We start from the raw sequence: 21,960 nt of genomic DNA, 5'->3' as shown, positions 1-21,960 counted from the left end.
ACAATTTTCCCAATTTTTTTTTAATGAAAACTAAGGCAGAAGAAGGGTTCCAATGCTAACTCCATGTCAAAAGCATGAATTAAAATAAATCCATGAGAAAATGAAAATTGAGGCTTTTGAGGTGGAGGCGCTATGTAGAATCCTTAATGTGTCTACCCTGGGGCACAATGAAATTTTGCATTGGCAACAAAGGCCTTCACTTCTAAATGATTCAACAAGTTGTGTTATTTATCATGTTTGCATCCAACACAGAAATATTGAGTTTTAGTCACATATTTTTTATTTGCCTATGGTGCATAAACCATTTGTTTTAATTTACACAGATCCATTATCAAGCCACATTAAGAATAGTTCATTGCATTGTGCAATTAATTATAGCTTTAACTGGAGGGGTAAATGCTGCAAAAGAGTCAACAAGCAAAGCTCCAGCTATAGTCTGGGTTCTATCCTACAGACATGTGTTCATCATTTGCACTCTGGTCTTAGACAGCAGCCATAAGAACCAGTTGCCAATAAACTTAAAGCACACTTCCAAAAAACTTACTACCAAGAAGCCAGTAGCAGAGAATTAATGATGCATGCAATCAACAAAAACTTTCAAAAGTTTAAAATACTGCGTCTTAATGAAGCTTGATAATTCCGTACTGAAATATGTACAGGAGGGTGGAAGAAACTGTATTTCCCTACCCACTTTTGACAACTTTTCCTTTTTAGAATGGCTGCAACATCCAGTCAATTCATTGCTGAGATTAATTAAAAGTTTTCTGATTAGTTAAAAAGGTGCTCTCACTAATTGAGCAACGCCTTATTTTTATAAGTACTTATTTTTAATAAAAGTGCCAGGCATTATCCTTGAAAATACATTCTCAAATAGGATAGAGCAGCTTTTCTAAAATGTTGCCTGGTGCAACACACACACAAACACAGGCATGTACATATGCCTAACACATCTAAAAACAATGTGCTTCCCCCCTTTAAACTGTTTTATTCATGTGCAAGTTTATATCCAGCAATTAACTCTGCAACAGCCCCAATCTCTAGCAGTTTGCATTTAGCATTGTACTAAAGCGAAAGGCTGCCAATAGCTGTTACTGGCCAGTAATGATATCATGAAAGCCCGTGTTTCATATGACATCAAGAAATTCTTTCCTTGTTGGCAGCTGAATTCCCAAGAGCAGCAACCATTGCCAAGGCACAGTCAACTGCCATTTCTCATTATGAAAAATTTAGACAAAGCTTCTGTAGAAGCACACAATACAGCTCTATTTAAGTTCAAGTTAGCAGCCCTCCCACTCACAGGACTGATACTTGTAGATTAAAAAAAACCTTCCTTCATATTATTTGCATAACTACTTCATTCTGTAAAACAGGACATTAACAAATAGCTAACTTGCAGTTTCAGAAAATGTTGCTAAATATAAAACGCTGCAGAGCAGCTTTCAAACCAACTCTTAGATGAAAGCTAATAGGAGACTGAGTGTGGCTTATGAAACTGTAGCCCGCTTAGTAAAGTCTTCAGATCTGGTGAACATGGCAGAGATTTCAAAACGAGGCATCACTTGAAGATGTCAGCCAAGCCTGAGACTTGTTGGCATCAGTCTGTCTACAAGTAACATTATCGTATGAATTGTGTCATCAAAGAACATTTCTGCATTTTATAGATAGGGAAAAGACACCGGTAACATAGGCAGATGTGAATTCTCTCTGCCTCTCATGAACAGCCACCCCCTGAGGATGCTGTCTCCCCTTTCCAGGATTGTATCCTGGATTAATTACTAGCAATCTCCTTTGGCACTAGAAGGAAGACAAAATATCTCAGACTTGTGTCTAAGTGCTTGGCAATCAAGAATGTGAAACAAAGGGTCTTTTGTCTAATGTAAATAACATTTCTTTATTCTTGTTGCCAAGGAGAAAAACACAAGAAAACAATTCTATATTGGCCTCAAGTGCTTGCTGAATTGCTTCTTTTCAACACATTTGGAATAAAATCAGATTTTTAATAGGGAACAGTTCCTTGTAAAACACTCTTCTTGTCGGTTAATGACAGAATCCACCAATTCAGGATGTAACTGTTGCAATGTTTTACAAGGCTTACCGAGGTCAATCAGCACTCACCTATAAATAATGCCTTTGCTATGAAGAAATTGTAGGCCACACAGTATTTCAGCTCCATAAAACCTGAAACACAGTAAAAACACTTTAGATGGAGGGATTAATTTATATAAAGTAGGGGCCTACTGATGATGTAGTACTTCATTTTCTTTTGGTTACTTTTTCAGAAATCTCTCACTTTTCCCTTAGCCACTAAATGCTGGAGAGTTTGGTTAACACCCTAGGATACAGCTTAAGTTGGAAAAGGCTATTCCTAAGTCAGCTCCTTCCCCAAGTATACTTCTTGGAAATCTAATTGTTCCCTTTAATACCTTAGCAAAACTGAGCATGGCAACGGTGCCGTAAAGCTAAGCACTTGTGGAGGTGCAACAATCTGTGATATGAGTAGAACACTTGCTGTTATGTTGCATAGGTGCAGAAGCTAAAAGCACATCTCATCTTATACAGAAGGGCAGTTTTAGAATCGGGCACACAAACTTTGCCACAACATTATGTTATCAACACTTACGTAGCTCTGAAAAGATCAAAGCGGCCTTTGTCCTGTATATGGAACATTAGGTCTCCGCCATTAAGGAATTCCATAACGAAAAACAGATGGTCCTGTTTACAAACAGGAAAGAACACAACATTAGCTGACGGATGTCACTATATACACAGTATGAACATGTTGTTCTTCAAGTGAGTCGAGTCATATATTGGTGGCAGCCTCTGGCTGGAAATCTTAACAAGCAGCGTCAGACGTTCATTGATGTAGAAAACTTGTACGACACCCTTCCAATGCGTGTGCATTGCTCATGAAGGCTGACAACAATTAAGCACAAGACCATTCCACAAAAGCCGTAAAAACAGCAGCAGATGACAACACTTTAAAAATGAGGTTATGCTGTGTAAAGATCATCTGCCTGGCATGACAAATACTAATTGGAACAAGGAAGTTTTAATCAGTCAGCGAAAAACAGTTAAGAGAGGGGCCCAGAAAGCAATAACATGAGAGCATTGGTGGATTTCACCAATGACCCACCTATCCAAGCATCCTCCCCTCACAGTGGCCAACCAGATGCCTTATGGGAAGCCTGGAAGTGAGGATCTCACAGGGTAGGTTATTCCACAGTCTGGATACAGGCACTGAGAAGGTCCTTTCTCTCATGTGGACTACTTGTGCCTCAGTCACAAAACAAGATAAAGAGAAGAGTCTCTCCAATAGATTTGGGGGTTTGGTATGGGAAGACATGGCCTTTGGGTATCCCAGACCCAAACCATTTAGACAGGAAGGGAAGACCGCTTCTCCTCTACCAGATTTCAGAGCCTTTTGTGAATCTATCTTTCATTTCTGTATTTAATGAAAAAGTTGCACCAGGCTAATTTTTTCAGGAAAAGTTTTATTTTCATGTTGTGGCTATTTCAGGGTCCCTTCCAACTCAAACATGCATTTGGGAGCCTTCTTTATAATTTCTAACCATATATTTGTGTGGTGCCGGTACTACTGTTGCGACCCACCTTAGGTTAGGCTGCAACCCAGGAATGGGCCCCAACATATGAGCTGAAGTCCAATGGTATCCATTGTTTGTTTAATGGACAAATAATGCAGAGCTTGCAAATGGATACTTAAGGAGTATGCAAGAAGATACACAGATGTAATAATATGCTCTTTAAGCAAACATACTCTCTTCAAATAAGTCACCCACATATTTTACATTGCCAGTCACAGCAACAGCAAATTAAGGATTGCAGTGTACCTTTGTCTGAAAAGTGCAGTATAAATGGGTAAGAAATGGATTTTCCCATGCCAGTGCTAAGACCCGCTTTTCTACCATGGTGCATTCCACATCATCATCAATTAGTACCACATCCTTTTTCAAAGCCTTTACTGCAAAAAATTCATTCTTCCCTTTCAGTTCAGCAAGTAGTACCTGTAAAACAAAAGATTACTTTGGGATGCAAATTATGCTTTAGAAGCTCACCAGATGATCATGTCCTGCATTTGCCCCTCTGTGCAACAGTGGAATTAGACCTGATCAGAGTGCGAACAACACAATACCCTGTGCTCAGGCAAATAAACGTGTCATTTTGCAGCCTACAGTCATATGTGTTCATAAAAAGCAGAAAACAGTCTCATGGCATCCTGAGCTAAGAACTGAGTGTGACTGAAGCCTTCATGGGTTAGAATAGACATCAGGTATTGCCTAGAGTTGGCCAACAGGCCATAAAAGTTCCACCTTGTACCTGGGATCTCCTTCCCAGAGTCAAGCCAAGCAGAGAAAAGGCAGAGCACTAGGAAATGTTTCATTTCACGGCAAATATCAATTAAAAGCCACAATAAGGCCACAACTTGAGGTGGGGATGTGGGGGGAGTGGAACAACACCTTTCCTCACAGCCACCAAAGGTCCCACGCACCTGTTGCCTTGAGTCTTAGCCCCCTGGTCCCACTTTGCTGGTGGCCTGAAGAATCACATGGATCACTTTCTCTCTCTCCCCCACACCATATAAGGCATTCTAGCAACAAACAACCAGCAGTTTGGCAGTCGTTTATACATGTAAAGAAAATCATGCCCTACCAGTTACCTACCTTTCCAAAGCTTCCTTTCCCAAGAACTTTGTGGAATACAAAACTGTCTATGTTGAATTTCCTCCTACCAGATGGTCGTGACAGCGAACGTCCCTCCCAAAGCTTATCATACTCACTATTATCTGTAAAAAGCAAAATGCAAATTTTTCTATTAGGACCAGGAAGCTTCTCTCTCTTCTCCCTAAATGGCATGCTATTCTATGACTCTATGAAGTGTTGATGTATCACACTGACCATTCCATAAATCTGCTCCTGTCACTAGAGTGCATGTATGCATGCATATATGCATGGAATTATAAGTTCAAATTCCATGCAGGCATGAATTCAAAACGAATTCAAAACATCAGAGCTGCCTCATACACACACAGTTCTTGATTGGGTTCTTAACTAGAGGCTTTCATAACTGAAGTTTAGGGAAGCTGTTACATTTCTGCCTACACTGCTTACAGGGGCATGGAAGGGGGCAGATTTTATTTAGATAATTGTTATGCCACCCTTAAGGCATAAAATAAAAGTATACAAACAATAAAAATATAAAGAAAGGATCTGGCAGAAAAGTTAAAGCCATTAATAATAGCAAACCATGTTACACTACATGCTGAAATGCATCTACAAATAAAATGAATACTTTTGCCTGGTGTCAAAAAATGACATCAGCTTGTGACAGTTCACCTTTCCTAGGAAAACAGTCCATAAACGAAGACTAGCTGCCAAGGCTAGCCTGCTCATGAGGCTCGGGTGAGGCAGTTGTCTCAGGTGGCAAGCTGGTCCTTTCGGTACCAAGCCAAAGGTGATTTCATAGGCAAGGAGATTCTGAAAAACTCTCCCCCACCAACAAAAGTTATAGTCAGATTGAATTATAGTTGAATTAAGTTGAGAGCTCTCCACAATCTTTGTCCACGAATTAAGGCTCTCAGCTACAAGGTAGGATGCTGTAGTTACATGTGAAGAAGAAGTGTTGTGCATAAGTCATTACTTGTTGTCCATGTCTTTGCATAACTACTTTAAGAATAAACCATCAAACCAAGTGACAAAATATTGTTTGTACTATATGGGTGTTGACAAGTTTTAAATTTACGTGTTAACTGTTAGAATTATGCATACACAATAAAGAAAAAATGTTTTTCACCTGTTGTATCACCACTCAAGGATTTAGGTTTTTTATCAAAATCTTGGTAAATTCCGACACTTTCTACTGACCCAGAATCAGATTTTCTGGAAGATTTCTGAAAAGAAACAATGAATATTCAGAATTACTTTATGCTTAAATTAAGAAATGATTGCTTTTCACTAAAATAGCCAGGCTAAATATTAGTACATTGTTTGGCATGATGTAAGGCGTTTTCTTATGTAATATTAGTATGTGTAGAAGAAGAAGAATGGAGGATTTTAATTTTCCACTGGGTTTGTTGTCTTATTTTACCAGAACAGATTGCACATGACCAGTTTCTGCAAACTGTGGGGACACGAATACAGAGAATGGGCACCTGATGATGTGAAACATGCATGCGCCACAAGTGTGTACATGAATTCTTACGCCGAGTCTTTTTGTGTATGCAAATTACATGCAAAGTGGCAAACTTACGTATTCTGCATATGATGCTTGTGGACACAGTTGTCACATTAGGAATTCATGGTTACCAAGCTGCTAAATCTGACAGTTTGTGAAACAGTGTCTCTTGTCATCAAAAGCTTCTCCCACATCCCCATCTTCAACTATGAAAACTGGAAATGGACTGCAGATTCTTACTTTAAACATTCGAACATTTGACTTGAATGTCAATAAATCTGCATTTCTAGAGACAGGGGCTGTGTTCAGTTGTCACGTTTCCAGTTTTCCAAATCAGTTTGTAGGACTGTGAATCAGCTCTGTGCCTGTGTGATTCCCCTATGTTGCAACCCTAGTCTGGAAGATCTGCTTACACCATTTTGTTGGTTTGCATTAAATGGCAGACTGTGACTTGATTAAACCAGAAAATGTTCTACTAAGTTTGAGGGAAGCGGAATAGGAGATAATGTGTACACTGGTGGAGGAAGGAGGGGTGGGGGGAGCATACCACCCCTGGCAGCGCGATCCCGGTGTGGTGCCATTGCAGCTGCCCCCGCCTGCACTGGGTGTTACGCCCCCTGCAGGTGGCACACCACGCCCCTGGGATGCACACCAGCCATGCCCCCACCTGCTCTCTGCCCCCCCCCAGTGTTGGAGCATGAAGCTCCTCCACTGAATGTGTAACACAGGGTTTGTCCCTGATCCACCAGATGTCCGAACGCAGCCACAGAGTGACCACAGATGCACATTTACACAAGTGCCATTTTGCAAAGGGGCATTTGTAAGGACTTTAGCTGTTCATCTGAACCTCTTGCTAAATATTGAGGAAAATCTTACCACAATTCTGCACTTCATCTGAAATCCAAGTAAGCAAGGGGGTGGGAATATCCCCATCACTTAACAGGGTAAACTGGATGTCAATGTTGCTAAGTGGTTATACATATGATACGGAATTTATCACTTGAAAATTATCATTTGTATTGACGATTAGATAATAAAATATGATATGAGGAAAAGGACTAAGCAGCATACCTGACTAACTTGAGTTAAAGCTTCTGCCAATAATTTCTGATTGATTCCACAGAGATTTGCCACTTTCTTCTGACATTTGTGGTGCACATTCATTCCACATTCTGAAGAAATACAGTTATGAACAGCATCAGCATAATGCAATTTATAAGCACAATTGATGAATCTACCATTTTTACTGTGATCAGTTTGCTCACTGGGTCCTTTAACTGAACTGAGATCTGTGTTTGCCTTTCCCCCATTTTTACTCTCAGGATTAAAAAGAAGCAAACATTACTACATGCATTTAAAAAAACAAGAACAGCATTTATTTTGGAGATCATCTATTTCTTTTCACTTGTGAACACTGTTGAAGGTTGTCAAGTTGTTTTTTTTAAAAAAAACCTTTAGAAAACACAAACCATGTGCATACTTTTCTGTTTAACTCTTACAGACAGTACAAGCATATACAGTGGTACCTTGTATTCGGTTGCGAATGGGATCCCTTCCAGAGGTCTGGCCAGATCCTGAGGTTTTCGCAACCGGAGGAGAAGCGGTAAACCGCTTCTGCGCATGCGCGCGGGGCAAAACACTTCTGGGTTTGCTGCTTTCGCAACCCGAAGTTTACATTAGCCAAGGGTAACGTAAGCCAAGGTGCTACTGTAATCACAGAACTGATCCCTTCCCTCTTCAAAATTCCCCCTAGCACAGCTATTTTGCCCAAGGCTTGTAATGGCCAAAAGAAACAGACTGTACCTTCACATTTTAATCCTTGCTTAACAAGTCCCCAGAGAAGACTACCACAATGATCACAGAAGGTAGGACTCATGTAGTTGTAAACTTTGAACCTGTGAGGCATATCGATGTGGAAGCGCTCCTTCTGAAACTGAAGACATGTTTATGTTGGGGGGGGGGGAGTAAGACAAGTATTTGGAGATTTCTCTCACACAAGATTTTCAAGGAGAGGGAACGAGAAATCCATTATTTATCCGATCATGTAGCCAGAAGGTTGACACAAGCAACAAGTTGAACGAAATAAAAAAAAAACATTGAATTTAACATATTAGAGACACTGCCCACAAGAATCCTAAATAAAAGCATATTCTAAAATGTCCAAGAAAAAGTCTCCATGGACAGTGTTGTGTGTATACTGTGCTTCTTTGTGCCTGAAATGGCAAATCTGAAGCACAGTATCCTGCCTATTCATTCACACACATTGCGTTTCTTTAGAGAAGATATATCTGCAGCCACAAAATCTAGGAAAACATCAATACATGTGGGAAATGACAGGTGAGCCAATGAATAGAGGAATTTTTGAACAAGTCAAGAAGAATGCCTTTATTCTGACAAATTATGCAAAACAAGGAAGCATATGTTTTTTGTCTCTTTAAACTCTTTAAACTCTCTTTAAGCACACTTCTTTGTGCTTGGTCAGACAGACTTAGGGTAGTGATTGCACAAATCCCTTTCTCCCAGGGTAAGGGAACAAGATTGACTAGTTCCTTAAAGAATCTCTGGGGCCTTTTGGAGAACTTCTGCTGAACTGCAGGACCTGGACAAAAAGACAAAACTTTAAACTGAACAGCAATTTGCTTAGTTGCTCAGACCCACATGTTGTCTTTTCTTGCCTTCCCACTTGCAAAAAATAAATCACATTCAAGATCTCTGATAACTTGATTCTTAAGAAACAAAATAATAGGCAAAAGTAAATAAGCATGCCAAATTTACATAATATGTCAAAAGCACATATCTGGTTTTCTTTACCGCTGCATGTCTTTTTTTTGTACACACAATACATACTGCGGTTAATGAACATATAAAATGTTTTATTACTTACCATTGTATCTCTGCTGTTCGCTGCAGTACCAGTACATCTCCCAATGATTTTATCAATGCATTTTTTGTGAATAGCAGCATTACATTCTTCAGAAGAGCAACAGGAATAGAAAGATACAGGCAGTTAAGTTTCATGGAGGGAGATATATATAAAGTATTCTACACAAAAATGTTATTTTCTCTGATTTTCATATATCAGTTGTATGATAGTTACAACTTTATATACATCAGTAGAAATGATACATTGGAAAGCTTTTACTATTAGGGTTGAATTTTAAATATATCTGTTAGCATTTTAATGTGTCACAAGATGACATCTTCAGGCAGCCCTGTTCAGGGAAGTTTTTAATGTAGGATATTTTAGTGTTTTTTGGTTTCTATGGAAGCCGCCCAGAGTGGCTGGGGAAACCCAGCCAGATGGGCGGGGTACAAATAATAATAATAAATAATAATAATAATAATAATAATAATAATTCTTGTTTTTCTGTGACAAAAAAAATAAAAGGCCCTTTTGTTATCTGGAAAATGGTAGCCCTAGACAAGTGTAATATTTATTAAAAAATATATTCATACCACTATATCATAAAAAATCAAAGTAGTTTTACAACAATGATATCTTGATATAATTTTTAAAAACTACATAAAATTTAAAACCAGCATCAACTAAGTACTGCAGGAACATGTTTTCTTAATTGCCTGCATAAGCCTGTTAGCACAGAAATGTTTTTAGCAGATGTTTAAATGTTAAAACAAAAATGAATAATTAGGAACTGCTGCTATTTAATCTTATTTATTCAGCTACTTCTATAGCACCCTTCACCCAAAATGGTCATAGGGTGGTTTACAAACATAAGGTAACAAGATAAACAGAAACATTAAAATAACTCTCATAAACCACATAACAGCATTATAAAAATGACTTAAATGATCAGCCTCTAAAAGCCTTACAGAAGAAGTAGTGTTTTACCTGGCATCTAAAAGAATAGGTTACCTATAGTGATTATCAACAATTTGTACTACATCTACTAAAGTTTCTCACTGGCTATTACCACCCAAGAATAAAAGACAATGCAATTAACTTACGTCTACATTTATATCCCTGCTTGTTTAGGCCCCTGTAAAGGAAATGGGGGGAGGGTTTAGTCACAAGCAAAACTTATAAAACAAAATATTCAGACATACAAGTTGTTTTATCAGCCCAAGGTCTTATTAAGAATATGCAGCTGATCCCACTGAAATATTTGAATTTTTCTTTCCCTAGAGATGTCACAATACACTTTTGAAGCAGGGAAACCTCAACCTGCTGTTAATACCTAGCTATGCATTTCAAAGTGGTCCCAGATGGGAGAAGCTGTCTTAGAAAATGGAGGCTGTACCCGAGTGGATAGAGGGACGTGGGTGGCGCTGTGGGTTAAACCACAAAGCCTAGGACTTGCCGATCAGAAGGTCGGCGGTTCGAATCCCCGCGACGGGGTGAGCTCCCGTTGCTCAGTCCCTGCTCCTGCCAACCTAGCAGTTCGAAAGCACATAAAAGTGCAAGTAGATAAATAGGTACCGCTCTGGCGGGAAGGTAAATGGCATTTCCGTGCGCTGCTCTGGTTTGCCAGAAGCGGCTTAGTCATGCTGGCCACATGACTCGGAAGCTGTACGCCGGCTCCCTTGGCCAATAAAGCGAGATGAGCGCTGCAACCCCCGAGTCGGTCACGACTGGACCTAATGGTCAGGGGTCCCTTTACCTTTACCCGAGTAGATGAGAGAGAACAACAGCCAAGCTGAAGAAGTCCGCTGTCAAACCTTTAGAACACCATATGGGATATTAACTGCACATCAGCAGAAGTGATTGTATTTGATTTCTAGATTTTGTAGAGATGCTTTTCTTGTTTTTAAGAGTTTGTGCATCTTGTATACCACTCTGATGACTTCATGATGAGAAGCAGTGTATGAATTTGTCAAATAAATAAACTGTGGTTCTGATTGGGCGTTCCCCAAACTGGTGCCCTCTGGATGTTTTGGGTGGAAGTTGCCGTCCAAAGCATTTGGAAGGTACAAGGTTGGGGAAGGTTGTTGATGAAATCCATCAGTGGTTGATGCAGGGGTTGTTGCTGTTTTGACGTGGTTCTCAAGGTTCTTGGTTAAAGAAGCCCACTTAAGCCATCCTTGTAAACTGTTTAAAAAGCTCATTTTCAGGTCAGAAAAAATTCATCTTCAGGGTTTCCTAGAGGCAGTCACTCTATGGAAAACTAATGCTAGAGTAGAAGTCAAGCTAACAGAAGAAAATGGTAAAACTGAATGTGTCAGTTCTTGCTCTAGGCCAGAGCTGTGTGCAACATATAGATAAATAAAACAGACAATAGCTCTCACCACACAAAATCTTTACAGACAGAGCAAAATGTAGGTTGCCCAAAGAAGGTGGCAATGAACTCATGGTTTTTGATGTAGTGGATCTTGGCCTGTTTGATTGCTCCTCTCCTGTTCATAGTCACAGTTCCTTCATCTTCTCTCATTGACTGCTTGCTGTCTGGAAGCAAAGAAATGAAACAGTGAAACTTGTATATATAAAAGGAATAATTCTTTCATTATTTAGTTTAACAGGTATATTTTAACTTAGTGATAAAACACTATCACTAAAAAAAGAAGAGCACATGCTTGTTCCTCTCCTTTGACTGTCTTCTGTCAAGTGCTGCTGCAGTAATATAAAAATTAAAATGAACTGAAGATATGGAGCATGTTAGAAAAACTCAGCAATATGCAAATTCTATATCAGATAGCAGGCACTCTAGCCACAACTACAGTGCTGGGGGGAAAGGCACAAAACCCCAACGTTTCTCCTATTTACATGCTGACCACTAAAACTTAATGATCTGAACACATACATCCCTTTTTGCATTTTTTTCCTGTTCCGCCAAGGCACCCAAGACAGTTTACAATTCCAAATATTACCATGAGCAAAAAGGTACACAATATTTGTTGGCCAAGTTCCGGAACCAAACTACTGTGAAACTATACCTTTAAAAGGCTGGAATTAGATTAATGAATACATAATTTTTCTTTTATTCTGCTATAGAAATGCCCTTTCAGTACGCAAAGGGAAATAAAATGATTTTATTTAGGGCAGGCTTAGGGAACCTGCACCTTGCCCGACCCACTATTCAGCTTGAGACTCTCCAGCCGACACACACTTTGACTACTTTTGCCTGGTGGCATTGCGGTATTGACTTGTGCTTCTTGCTTGCCTGTGTAAACGAAAGAAAAATGTGTATAGATATATTCACGTGTCTTGATTCCTGCACATGGCTGGAATGTTGCTTACTGCATACAGATAAGAATCACAGCCATTGCTCTGCTGCCCACTTCTGCTTCTGGTCCCACCCAACACAGGCATACAAAAGATTCCCCACAAGTTTCTATGACCTTTGGGCTGAAAAAAGTTCTCCACCCCTGATGCAGAAAGATTGAAAGTCTGTGGAAGACAGAGGAGGAGAAAATAAAGGTGATGGAAATGTGAGCTAAAATCACTTGAAAACACAACCAAGAGATTGGGCACAATTTCTGTTTCCTTGTGCAAGGTGTTTGTCGTTAGGCAGGAATATGAAGATTGATGCTTGGATCCAAAACAACTTACTCTCAGTGTAGGGGAAGTAATGACACCACACTGCCTGGCACTAGTATATTAAAAGAAGGGTGTGTGTGTTTTAACAAGCATGATGGCGCTCCTTCTGGTAGTATTAGTTCAAATTGATGGAATTAGGAAATCATTTCTCTGTAAAAACACAAGAGTAGTAGTTTTTTAAAAAGTGTTTTGTTCCCCTGCAGTTTTATTTTAAGCAAATATTGAAGGACTTGGCAAATGCACTGGCTCAACATGCAAAATTTGCCCCGGCTTCCCTCTGCTTGGTCTGCTATCCTTTCTCTCCCACATCTCCCTACTCCTTATTATCCCCACATGCACAAAACATGTACAGCAAAGTGCCAAACTAATCTGGTTTTGCTGTGTGTAATGTGTTCCTTTACCAATAGGGGGGAAACAGTTAAATTGTGGATGTGTCTCAAAGACAAGGGGAAATCCCCTTTCTGACCTTTTCAATCTTCCGACACAAGTGCTGTTTCCTCTTGTGCAATGGAAAGCTAGAGACAACCTGAGTTTGATGAGTTTCCCGTTAAAAGAGAATCAGTACATAGACACCATTTTCTCTATGGCTTATTCAGCTTTAGCACTCTGTCTTTCTCAAAGTGAATGGAACAACAGCTAGTTTCTGTGAACTTTGAGGCCTGGAAGACAGGAGCAAGATACTAACCATACATTTGCAAGTCTGGAAAATTATTCCAATGTTTCCTTAGTTTTTGTAATCTCAAACTGATCTCAATAAATACATGCTCCACTTAAATCCAGCAAATGCTTTTAGGACCAAGATAAAAGTCCAAGCTGTTTCATTTCTCCGTTGCAGTCCAGGAATTACAAAATTATCTGCTCTGGTGACAAATTTTTGGGACAATCCTGGTGCTCGAAGGTGTGCTTCCACTGTAACAAATTCACTGCAACACTCCTAGCAATTCCTGTGAGCCCCAAGTCCCCCTCTGCCTCCCTTATAGTCATCCAGTGCTTTCTTCAGGCTCTTCCCCAAGCTGTTACAATTCAGAGCATAAAGAGTGATGTGGGCTGGAGTCCTGTAGAAGAGAAGACCAGCAGTTGATTAAGGAGGAGCGGAAGGGCCCTGGATTAGGTGGAATGGCTGAATGCTTTGCAGCAAGTCTGCCTGAAGATCAGGGGATGAGAGCTGAATGCCAGTAGGGATCTCTTTTGTATGCTGAAAGGAAGGATACTGCTTCCCTAAGTTTTTCTTTTTACTCTTTTATGAATGTATGAATCAAGTGTATAAAAGGTACATCTGAAAAAGAACACAGAGCAGAAGTAGGAAAAGTAAGGGTGTCAGGGAAAGAAGAAGTGACAGAGAGCTCTGTTGCAAAGGAAGGAAGTAACAGGAGGAACTGCAGCTACTAGTCAAAATTAGATTTTGTATGTGGCTCGTAACATTTGAAACTTATAAAATGCTTCTTAAATACCAATGATATTTAGCAATATATATGCAAAAATGATGCTCTATTTAAAAATAAATTACTAGAATTAGAAAGAGAACTGTTTTTGAAGCAACCAGTCAATTCATCTGGTTGGTAACCAGATGAATCATAGAATTGTAGAGTTGGGTCATCGAGTGCAACCCCCTGCAATGCAGGAAACTCAACACACTGTCCCTCATCCTATTTGAAACCATACTGGAGCCTGCTTAGCTTTGCAAACTGTACTAGCAGTTTTACTGCTGCACCACTGGCCAAGTCAAAGTCAAAGGAGTGGCAATAATTTTCTCTCTCCCAAAATCGAGATGTTTTATTTTCCACATTTTTTACAATACATCCACATCCACATATACACACCAGGATACTGGTATAATACTAGATGCTGCTGGAAGTTGCATGTATTTGCTAACATCACAAAGTATCACTTCCCCTTCAGTAAAGTGAGTGCTTTGTATGTAATACACTGACTGCACTCTACGCATAATGCTAAGCCATATTTTAGCACTATGTAAATGAGATGCAGAAGGCAATGCACTGGGCTCACATGCTCTTCCCTTTGGCGGCTTGTCATGTTATATGGAAGAAGAACCCAGACTTACGACAAACTTGAGGAAGCTTCAAAACAAGCCCACAGGTTTGAAGGTGGCTTGTGTTGAAACTTCGCAGAGTTTAAGGCAGGATTTCTGGTTCATGCAACATGACACTAATGTGAAAGGGACTCTAATGACTGCAGAAATCCTCCTGCTTGTCATGAGGGAGGAAGAAAGGGAAAGTGGCAGCTCATCTAGCATTAAACAATGGTGTAGTGTTATGTATGTATGCAAGGCACCAAAAAGGTCTGCATAATGCAGTTCTAGGAAGAGGGTAGGAGCAGATTCCTGCATACTTGGGGAGATGGATTCCTGAGGTATGCAGGAAAAAAGATAATACCGAGCTTCCCAAAGGCTGGCAAGAGCAGGGACTGTACACCTCTTTCCCCTATAATTGAGCGATCAGCTTTCATCCAGTCAGAAATGGGAGATTGGCTGAAGTGAATAAAGTGGCTTGGTGCTTGCTCCCCTTCAGTCTGGGAGCTTGGCCTCAATAATTCCCCATTGCCATTTAAAGGATCACAAGGGAAGAACTGGTATTGGAGGACATGCACAGAATCCCCCACCCTTATAGGCATTCTGAAGCCCAGGTGGGCTATGGAATCTGTCGCCAGTACTATGGACTAATCCGTGCTCAGAATTATGCATCTCCATGCATAGTCACTCACTGTGTCAGATGTTCATACAAATGCACCAAAACGTGCACAGGTAGTCTGTAAACACTACATTGTTTTCAATGGGATGCACTTTCAGATCTGCATTTGGATGCAATTCACAAACATAATCCCTGATCCACTAAGTGACATGCCTAGCAGAAGTTGTCCTCTATATTTAACCGAATCAAGGGTAGGAGGCATCTGGAACAAGTGGAAGGAAAAATTACACCTTTTACCCTACCCCTCATCCTCCCTGCATTCTATTTTTATGAAGCCATGAAGATGTGGACAACTTTTAGCAAAATCTTTTAAAAAATGGAAATCTACACTTCTTACACACTATTTAGGGAATTCTGCCATGTACAGCAGTTCAAGTGATAGCAACTAGCATGAAAAAATTGTGGAAAGCTGTCAAAGCCTATAAATATTAGAACATGCCACCAAGCTTTCACATCTTACCAAACAAAGGAAAAACCTTTGCTCAGACCTCTTGCACAGTTTCCATTGAAATGAATGGGGTAGTGAATGAACAGTGCAAGAAAGCTACGATTCCCATTAAGAGTTTTATCAGATGGAAATATTGCCAGTTATTGCAGGTCCATTAAAAAGAAATTTAGCTATGGAAAACATGCCTACGTATTAATACAATCTATAAATCACACAGAAATAGGCAACACTTTTCAGATAACTCTTTCCTGCATTAACCTGCAGTTAATGAGCATTTGATAATCCATATAATCTTCCCCACCCACTGAAAGTGCTAAAATACTTTGTTCCCTGCGGAAACTACCTATTTTTCAAAGAAAGCAATTGACAAACCCTTCCGTTTTGTTGCTGAAGTCCGCGGCATAATTCCAGAAAGAGAAAGCTATTCTTGCTGCCTCCAAAGCTGCTTAACACAGAGAGTGAGACACTCAGTACAAAAGTAAACCAACCACTGAGGTGCTAAGTTCTGTGACTGGATAAGGTCAGTAACTTCATTAAAATAAACAAAGAAATTGGCAACCAGTTCTGCTTCTTATAAGCATCATTTTTATATGGGGGGGAGGGGAGAAGACTCATTTGTGGGACCCCAAGTCTAGCGTTCAACCACCTTCTACCCCTCAATTCCAGGAATGATGGAATATTCTTTCTGCTCTCATATGGAGAAGGGAATTTAATCTAGGGCACATCAATTTGGAAACATGCCATTTTAGTTCAATGACAAGCGAATTGCTCTGTACATCATGAAACGATGGAAGGAAACTTCTCATATACCAATAGAGGCTTGGGTTAATAACATCTGGAGCATTGCTCTATCAGAATGCCTCACATACCATCAGCAACTAATCAAAGGCATCTCCAAAAAAGATAGCTTTGAGACAATCTGGTCTTTCTTTTTCTCTTTTATTGAAGAGGAACAGAATATTTTAATGCCACCATCATCACAGAACTGTCTGTGGAGGGGATATGTTGATTGAAAATAATCGTATTATAACTTTTGAATAAATGTCTTAATTTTTTTTTTAATGAAATGTGTGCAGCACTGAATAGGTGAAAATCCTTAGCATGTAAGAGTGCCATGTGTGAACTACAGATATGTGCAGGGAGCTCCTAGACCAGATGTATTGTGAAATTTCTTGCCATAAACTTGCGTAATAAATTACAGGTACTATATATGAGAATATTTTCTTATTTTTCTGCTTACACGTTCCTTTTCTTAATTTACCCCCACATTTGAAAACTAAGGCTACAACATTTAACTGATTAATTCATCAGCGAGGAACCTCTGGCTTATAGGCCCAGCAAAGGTCCTAATTAGGCACACAAGGTAGTTTCTCCCAAGACATGCCCACCTGCCCCACACATAGGGGCAAGTAAAGATGTGGCCTCTTGCAGTCCATATGCCAATCATATGACTATCATTGCCTGCAATCCCCCAAGGCTTTGCCTGCATAGTCAGAAATCAAACCATGCAGGCAATGGGAGCAGGCTTTAATCATGGTGCCTGCAACCCCTTGAGAATTTCTTTGTCCATGTCGTTTGCAATCAAATGGGCAAAAGAATACACTTCACGGGTACACTTCACGGGAGATCATGGTACCTCAGATGACTGACAAGTAAAAGATGTGCTTTTGGTAGTTTACCCACTGAAAATTCACCAAACTAGTGAGCTTTCATGAGCAACCATGATGGGCTAAAATGAAGAGCAGCGGTAGAAATGTTCATACCCTGTGCAACCTCTTGAGGGTGGCAGAGGATCAAAGTGACTTCTTTTGCTGAAGCAAAGTGTCTGCCAGTGCACTTTCAGGTAACAAGAACACTTTGATAACAGGCTGAGGAACACCTGTGAAATGAATTTTCAGCAACGCTTATGAAGCAGAAGCTTCTGAGTTTGTGTGCCAGATGACCTCAACACATAAAAGGGGTGCATAAGGTGGTTAAGAGTCCATATCAGCTGGCCTCTCACCACATCCCATGGCCAGTCACCCATCCATCAATGTCCATGCACACATCAGAAAGGCATCTACGCTCATTTATGTGGAACCTTGAAAAGTACTTTATATTGACTTACATCATCATTCCACCTAGCTCAGCTTTCTCTACAATGACTGGCAGCAGCTCTCCAGGTTTTCACACATTGCCAGCCCAACTTGGAGATGTTGAGGACTGAATTTGGGACCCTCTGCATGAAAAGCAAATGCTCTACCACTAAGCTATGGCCCCTTGCATGGAGGAATGCTCATGTGAGTATATGCCTCTTCTCACACATGTCTGACTTGGGTGAGGCAAAGGAGCTTACACTCTTCCCCTGGCAGCCCTCTGAGATGCCCCCAATTTTTTTCTGAGGGTTGGGGAACCTCCCATTCCATCTGGGAAGATCTCCCCTTCCTCAGCTCCCATGCCACAACTCACTCCATTCCATAGGCTCTCCCAAGAGGCGCTTCAGGGGACTTAGGAGGCTGCTGGAGAGAAGGAGGAACAGGGAAGTCACCTTCCATTCTCACATCTCTGGATCCAAGCTAACATGTCATCAAATTTAAAGTTAATGTTTACTATATATTGGATAATAATAATAATGACATTGAAGAATAATATTAATATCCACCCATTTCCTTACCTCCATCTTCTAGAAAATATTGTACAGCCATCAATACTTTCCCTTGAGGTTGCAAGTCAAGCTAAGAAGAACAAAATCAACAAATTACCTTCCAGTTACACTAAAATTCCTGCAACCATCTTGTTCAACATTCTGAAAATATCACATGAAGAGGGGCAAGTCACAGTTGAAGACTACTTTCCTTCTCTCACACATCTATTTCACAATGACAACAGTGTTGATACTGTGATACTGTTAGTTTCTTAATTATTATGGACTCACCCCACATTTCATTTATCATCAGCTGAATGGAAACAATAAAACCATACAAGGATTGTCTGGCCACATCATTTGCATTAACCCAAATACCACAGATTCCCACAGTTTCTCACTGACAGCCTCTCTAAATAAGCGGAACATCATTTGAGCTTTGCCCAGATTTATGGACTACCAGGTTACAACACCACCCACTGCTGGCAAATTCACTTTGGGGTAAATTATCAGCCTCAGATCCACCAGCACTTCATCTGACAGATTAAAATCCTGAGGGCACACGTCACAATTGCAAGACCCATCAGTTTATCACATATTAGCCTAATCTTTTCTCTATCCCCGTCAGCGATACAGAACAAGGTTGTGGAAATAAGATACAGTAATGACATCAAGGACATGAGGCACATTGAAGCACACATTATGTTCCTTTTCTAAGGAGCATTCCCATTTTTTGAGAACATGAAGTTCTGCTGAGAATTATCTTAACAAGTGAAAAATTCATATGCTATGAGCATGTGGTCCTTTAGAGATCTGGTTCTAAGCTGTATAGACCTAGGGTAACACAGTATAAAATAATTAATCACATGGTGTCATACTCACCCAGAATTCTGCTTTCCCATTGCCTTTCTTACATCTTTCAGCCAAAACAGATACACCCACAGTCACCTCAGATAATGGGTCTTCTGCTGCTTTCATGAGAACAATCTGAATGACGCGGCCCTCATAAATGTGGGCATCAAATGAAGATTTCCAGTCTGGGTACATAGTGGGTTTCTTTTGAATCAAGGTTTTGCCTCTCTCTGGAAATGCCACAGAAAAGGCATAAATGAAGAGTTGCCAGGAAAACACTAAATTTCACAATCACAACCAACAGACAATTTTAATTTTATTAAAACTATAGCCAGGAAATAATCTCAACCATGTTAAGATAACAAGGAAAGATTTTTCCAAACACATCAACTGCAATAACAGCCAATGAACATTGAATAAGTCTTATTTTAGTCATTGTTTAGATTGCCTTATCCCTAGGGTCCCCAGCACATTGCCCCAATGGAGAACGCTGGCCCTTCTCATTGTCGTTTAAAAAGTTTATTTCCTTTATTGTGCTTTGGGTGGCACTGAGCTCCTAGGAAAACCAAGTACAGGCCTCCAACCACATCACCCCTCTTCCCTTTCCTTCCCCAGAATGCCACTGGGACCCATATGGGATGTTTCTCTTGTATGTGTTGATGGAATTTGCCTTCAACATGTGTGTTGCTTTTTGGGGTACATGGGTGGGTCACACCTGTTTGACTTCTTCAGTAGAGTTCGCCTGTTTTTTGTGCCTTAAGGTGGTGAGTGGATTTCCCCTGATTTTCCCAATGCCCCCACAGCTTTTCCAGATTTGGGAAATTGCCAAAATTGTTTAGCTACTTTGGAGGGTGGATATGTGTTACTTCTGCGAAATGGGTTATGTGGTTGTGTATTGGAGCACGGGAAATGTCTGTTTTGAAAGTTGGGATTCAGAGCCAACTTCTCTCTTATAGGCATGCTCTCCCTCTCTCTTTTGCAAAGTTATTTATCCTCCATGACAGCAAAGATCCCTTGAGCAGCTTTTCTGTGACTAGATAGATGCCCAAGGGCAGCCATTTTATAGTGGTGCCCACAAGAGTTTCTCAGATTTCCAAATGCGGCCTAATATCCAGGCCCAATTTTGGCAACTGTGTTAGTTGAGCCATGATAAATAGCTGAATCTCTGTAAACTGTATAGAGAGTGATCGGTTCCTTGATATTCTGACATAGGATTTAAGTTCAGAGTTAAGTTTATGTTTATCCAACAGCTGTTTTGTTTGATGCACGTCTCTCAGTATGATGGACTGTCCAAACAGTAGTAAAGAATAGCACCTCAGTTTGGCTTTATTAGGTAAGGATTGCCAAAACCAACATTATAAATTAGGTATTTGACAAGCAGGCTGATGTTAGCTTGCCAAATGTTCACAAATAGCCACCTGAGGATATTCTGCATTCTGCAGACTTCTGCTTTATCTCCTCTGCTTCTGCCAAAAAGCTTTTACCTGGTCTCAGAGATCCTTTCTAGTAACAGCTACTCAGAGCAGATGTTTTCAATTAATGAAAATGAATCCCAGAGCTCCCCACCTCCACCCTTTCTGCAATTTTGTTGTGGCAACTTCTATCACAATGTCCAGATAAAGATAAATGCTGCTCTAGTATCCCCTCCAGCATCTGTTACATTTTTTCTTGAAGATTTTAAAGGAACCCTACCCATTTGTCGTGGTGATCTAACACATGCTTCACTGTGTTGGCCTAAAAGGAGGAAATCCAACTATGCAGCAATCAGCCTGGACCTAAGAAAATATTTTCCTCATTTTACATTTGGCCAGAAAATGTTCACTTGAGTGATGTTTGGGTGCACCAATTTTACTGGTACATGGACCAGAAATAGAAATGTTAATTATGAGACTGAGGGCAAATGATTTTTTTTTTTATTCAAGTTCAACATGCTCTCCCACACTGATTACACTAACATAAAAGTGTATATGTATTACTTATGAACAGATATTTGTTCCATAATAAATGGGGGGGGGGGAAAGGGTCCATTCATTTCTTTCCAAAAAGGGTCCATGGAACATATAGAATGGAAACGAACAAGCTTTTCTAGTTCTAATAGCAACAGCCATTAGCTTAAAGTTAGAGGGGAAGAAAGCACTTATTATGTAACTATTTTTAGTCCAAGCCCTGGGTGACAATTGGTTTTCATGCAGTGCAAAAGAAAAGGCCTCAAGAATATTTTTAAGGGTCTAAAGTTCAGCAAGGAAGGCCAGCAATAATCCTGAGCCTTCTAAGAAAGGAGTCACACAGGGCCAGGGTTTATCCATCGAAGCTCAAGGGAACCTCCTTATCCTGATAAAAGGCCATCAAAGATACTGTTTCCCAAGATGCAAAGGCCATCAAAGATACTGTTTCCTAAGATGCAGGCATACCTTGTTTCCCTGACCTCTTTAGCCAAAGGTGTGATTTTTTTTTCTTTTTTTAGTTGCAAAGCCTTCCTCCCAGATGCCGAGAGTTTTCAGTGCAAAACACACATACACATACACACACAACACAACACAACACACACACGGAAGTACTGTATCAACATGTAAAACCTTCATGAAAACTGAATGGAAAGCACAAAAGTTATAGGCAGCAGATGGGTGCACCACTGAGCTGGACGGGT

General features: G+C 40.2%; 1 protein-coding gene across 3 annotated transcripts in view; it reads right to left on the bottom strand.

Moving 5' to 3' along the window:
- PRKCD (protein kinase C delta) overlaps window positions 1–21,960 on the bottom strand; it is a 64,289-nt gene that overhangs the window by 3,202 nt on the left and 39,127 nt on the right. For 2 of the 3 annotated variants that reach the window (XM_053377612.1, XM_053377613.1), the window contains exons 3-14: window positions 19,344–19,543; window positions 18,480–18,552; window positions 11,434–11,590; window positions 10,156–10,187; window positions 9,074–9,159; window positions 7,993–8,122; window positions 7,261–7,361; window positions 5,809–5,905; window positions 4,680–4,801; window positions 3,849–4,022; window positions 2,621–2,712; window positions 2,116–2,178 (exon numbers count right to left, since the gene is read on the bottom strand). In XM_053377612.1, the coding sequence (XP_053233587.1) occupies window positions 2,116–2,178; window positions 2,621–2,712; window positions 3,849–4,022; window positions 4,680–4,801; window positions 5,809–5,905; window positions 7,261–7,361; window positions 7,993–8,122; window positions 9,074–9,159; window positions 10,156–10,187; window positions 11,434–11,590; window positions 18,480–18,552; window positions 19,344–19,543 (1,327 nt within the window). The remainder of the gene's footprint in view (window positions 1–2,115; window positions 2,179–2,620; window positions 2,713–3,848; window positions 4,023–4,679; window positions 4,802–5,808; window positions 5,906–7,260; window positions 7,362–7,992; window positions 8,123–9,073; window positions 9,160–10,155; window positions 10,188–11,433; window positions 11,591–18,479; window positions 18,553–19,343; window positions 19,544–21,960) is intronic. The other variant, XM_053377614.1, reaches the window with a different exon arrangement.

The sequence above is a fragment of the Podarcis raffonei genome, chromosome 2, assembly GCF_027172205.1.
Source record: "Podarcis raffonei isolate rPodRaf1 chromosome 2, rPodRaf1.pri, whole genome shotgun sequence".
Classification (NCBI taxonomy): Eukaryota; Metazoa; Chordata; class Lepidosauria; order Squamata; family Lacertidae; genus Podarcis; species Podarcis raffonei.
Note: the sequence above shows the minus strand (reverse complement) of the source record. Positions and strands in the feature narration are given on the sequence as shown.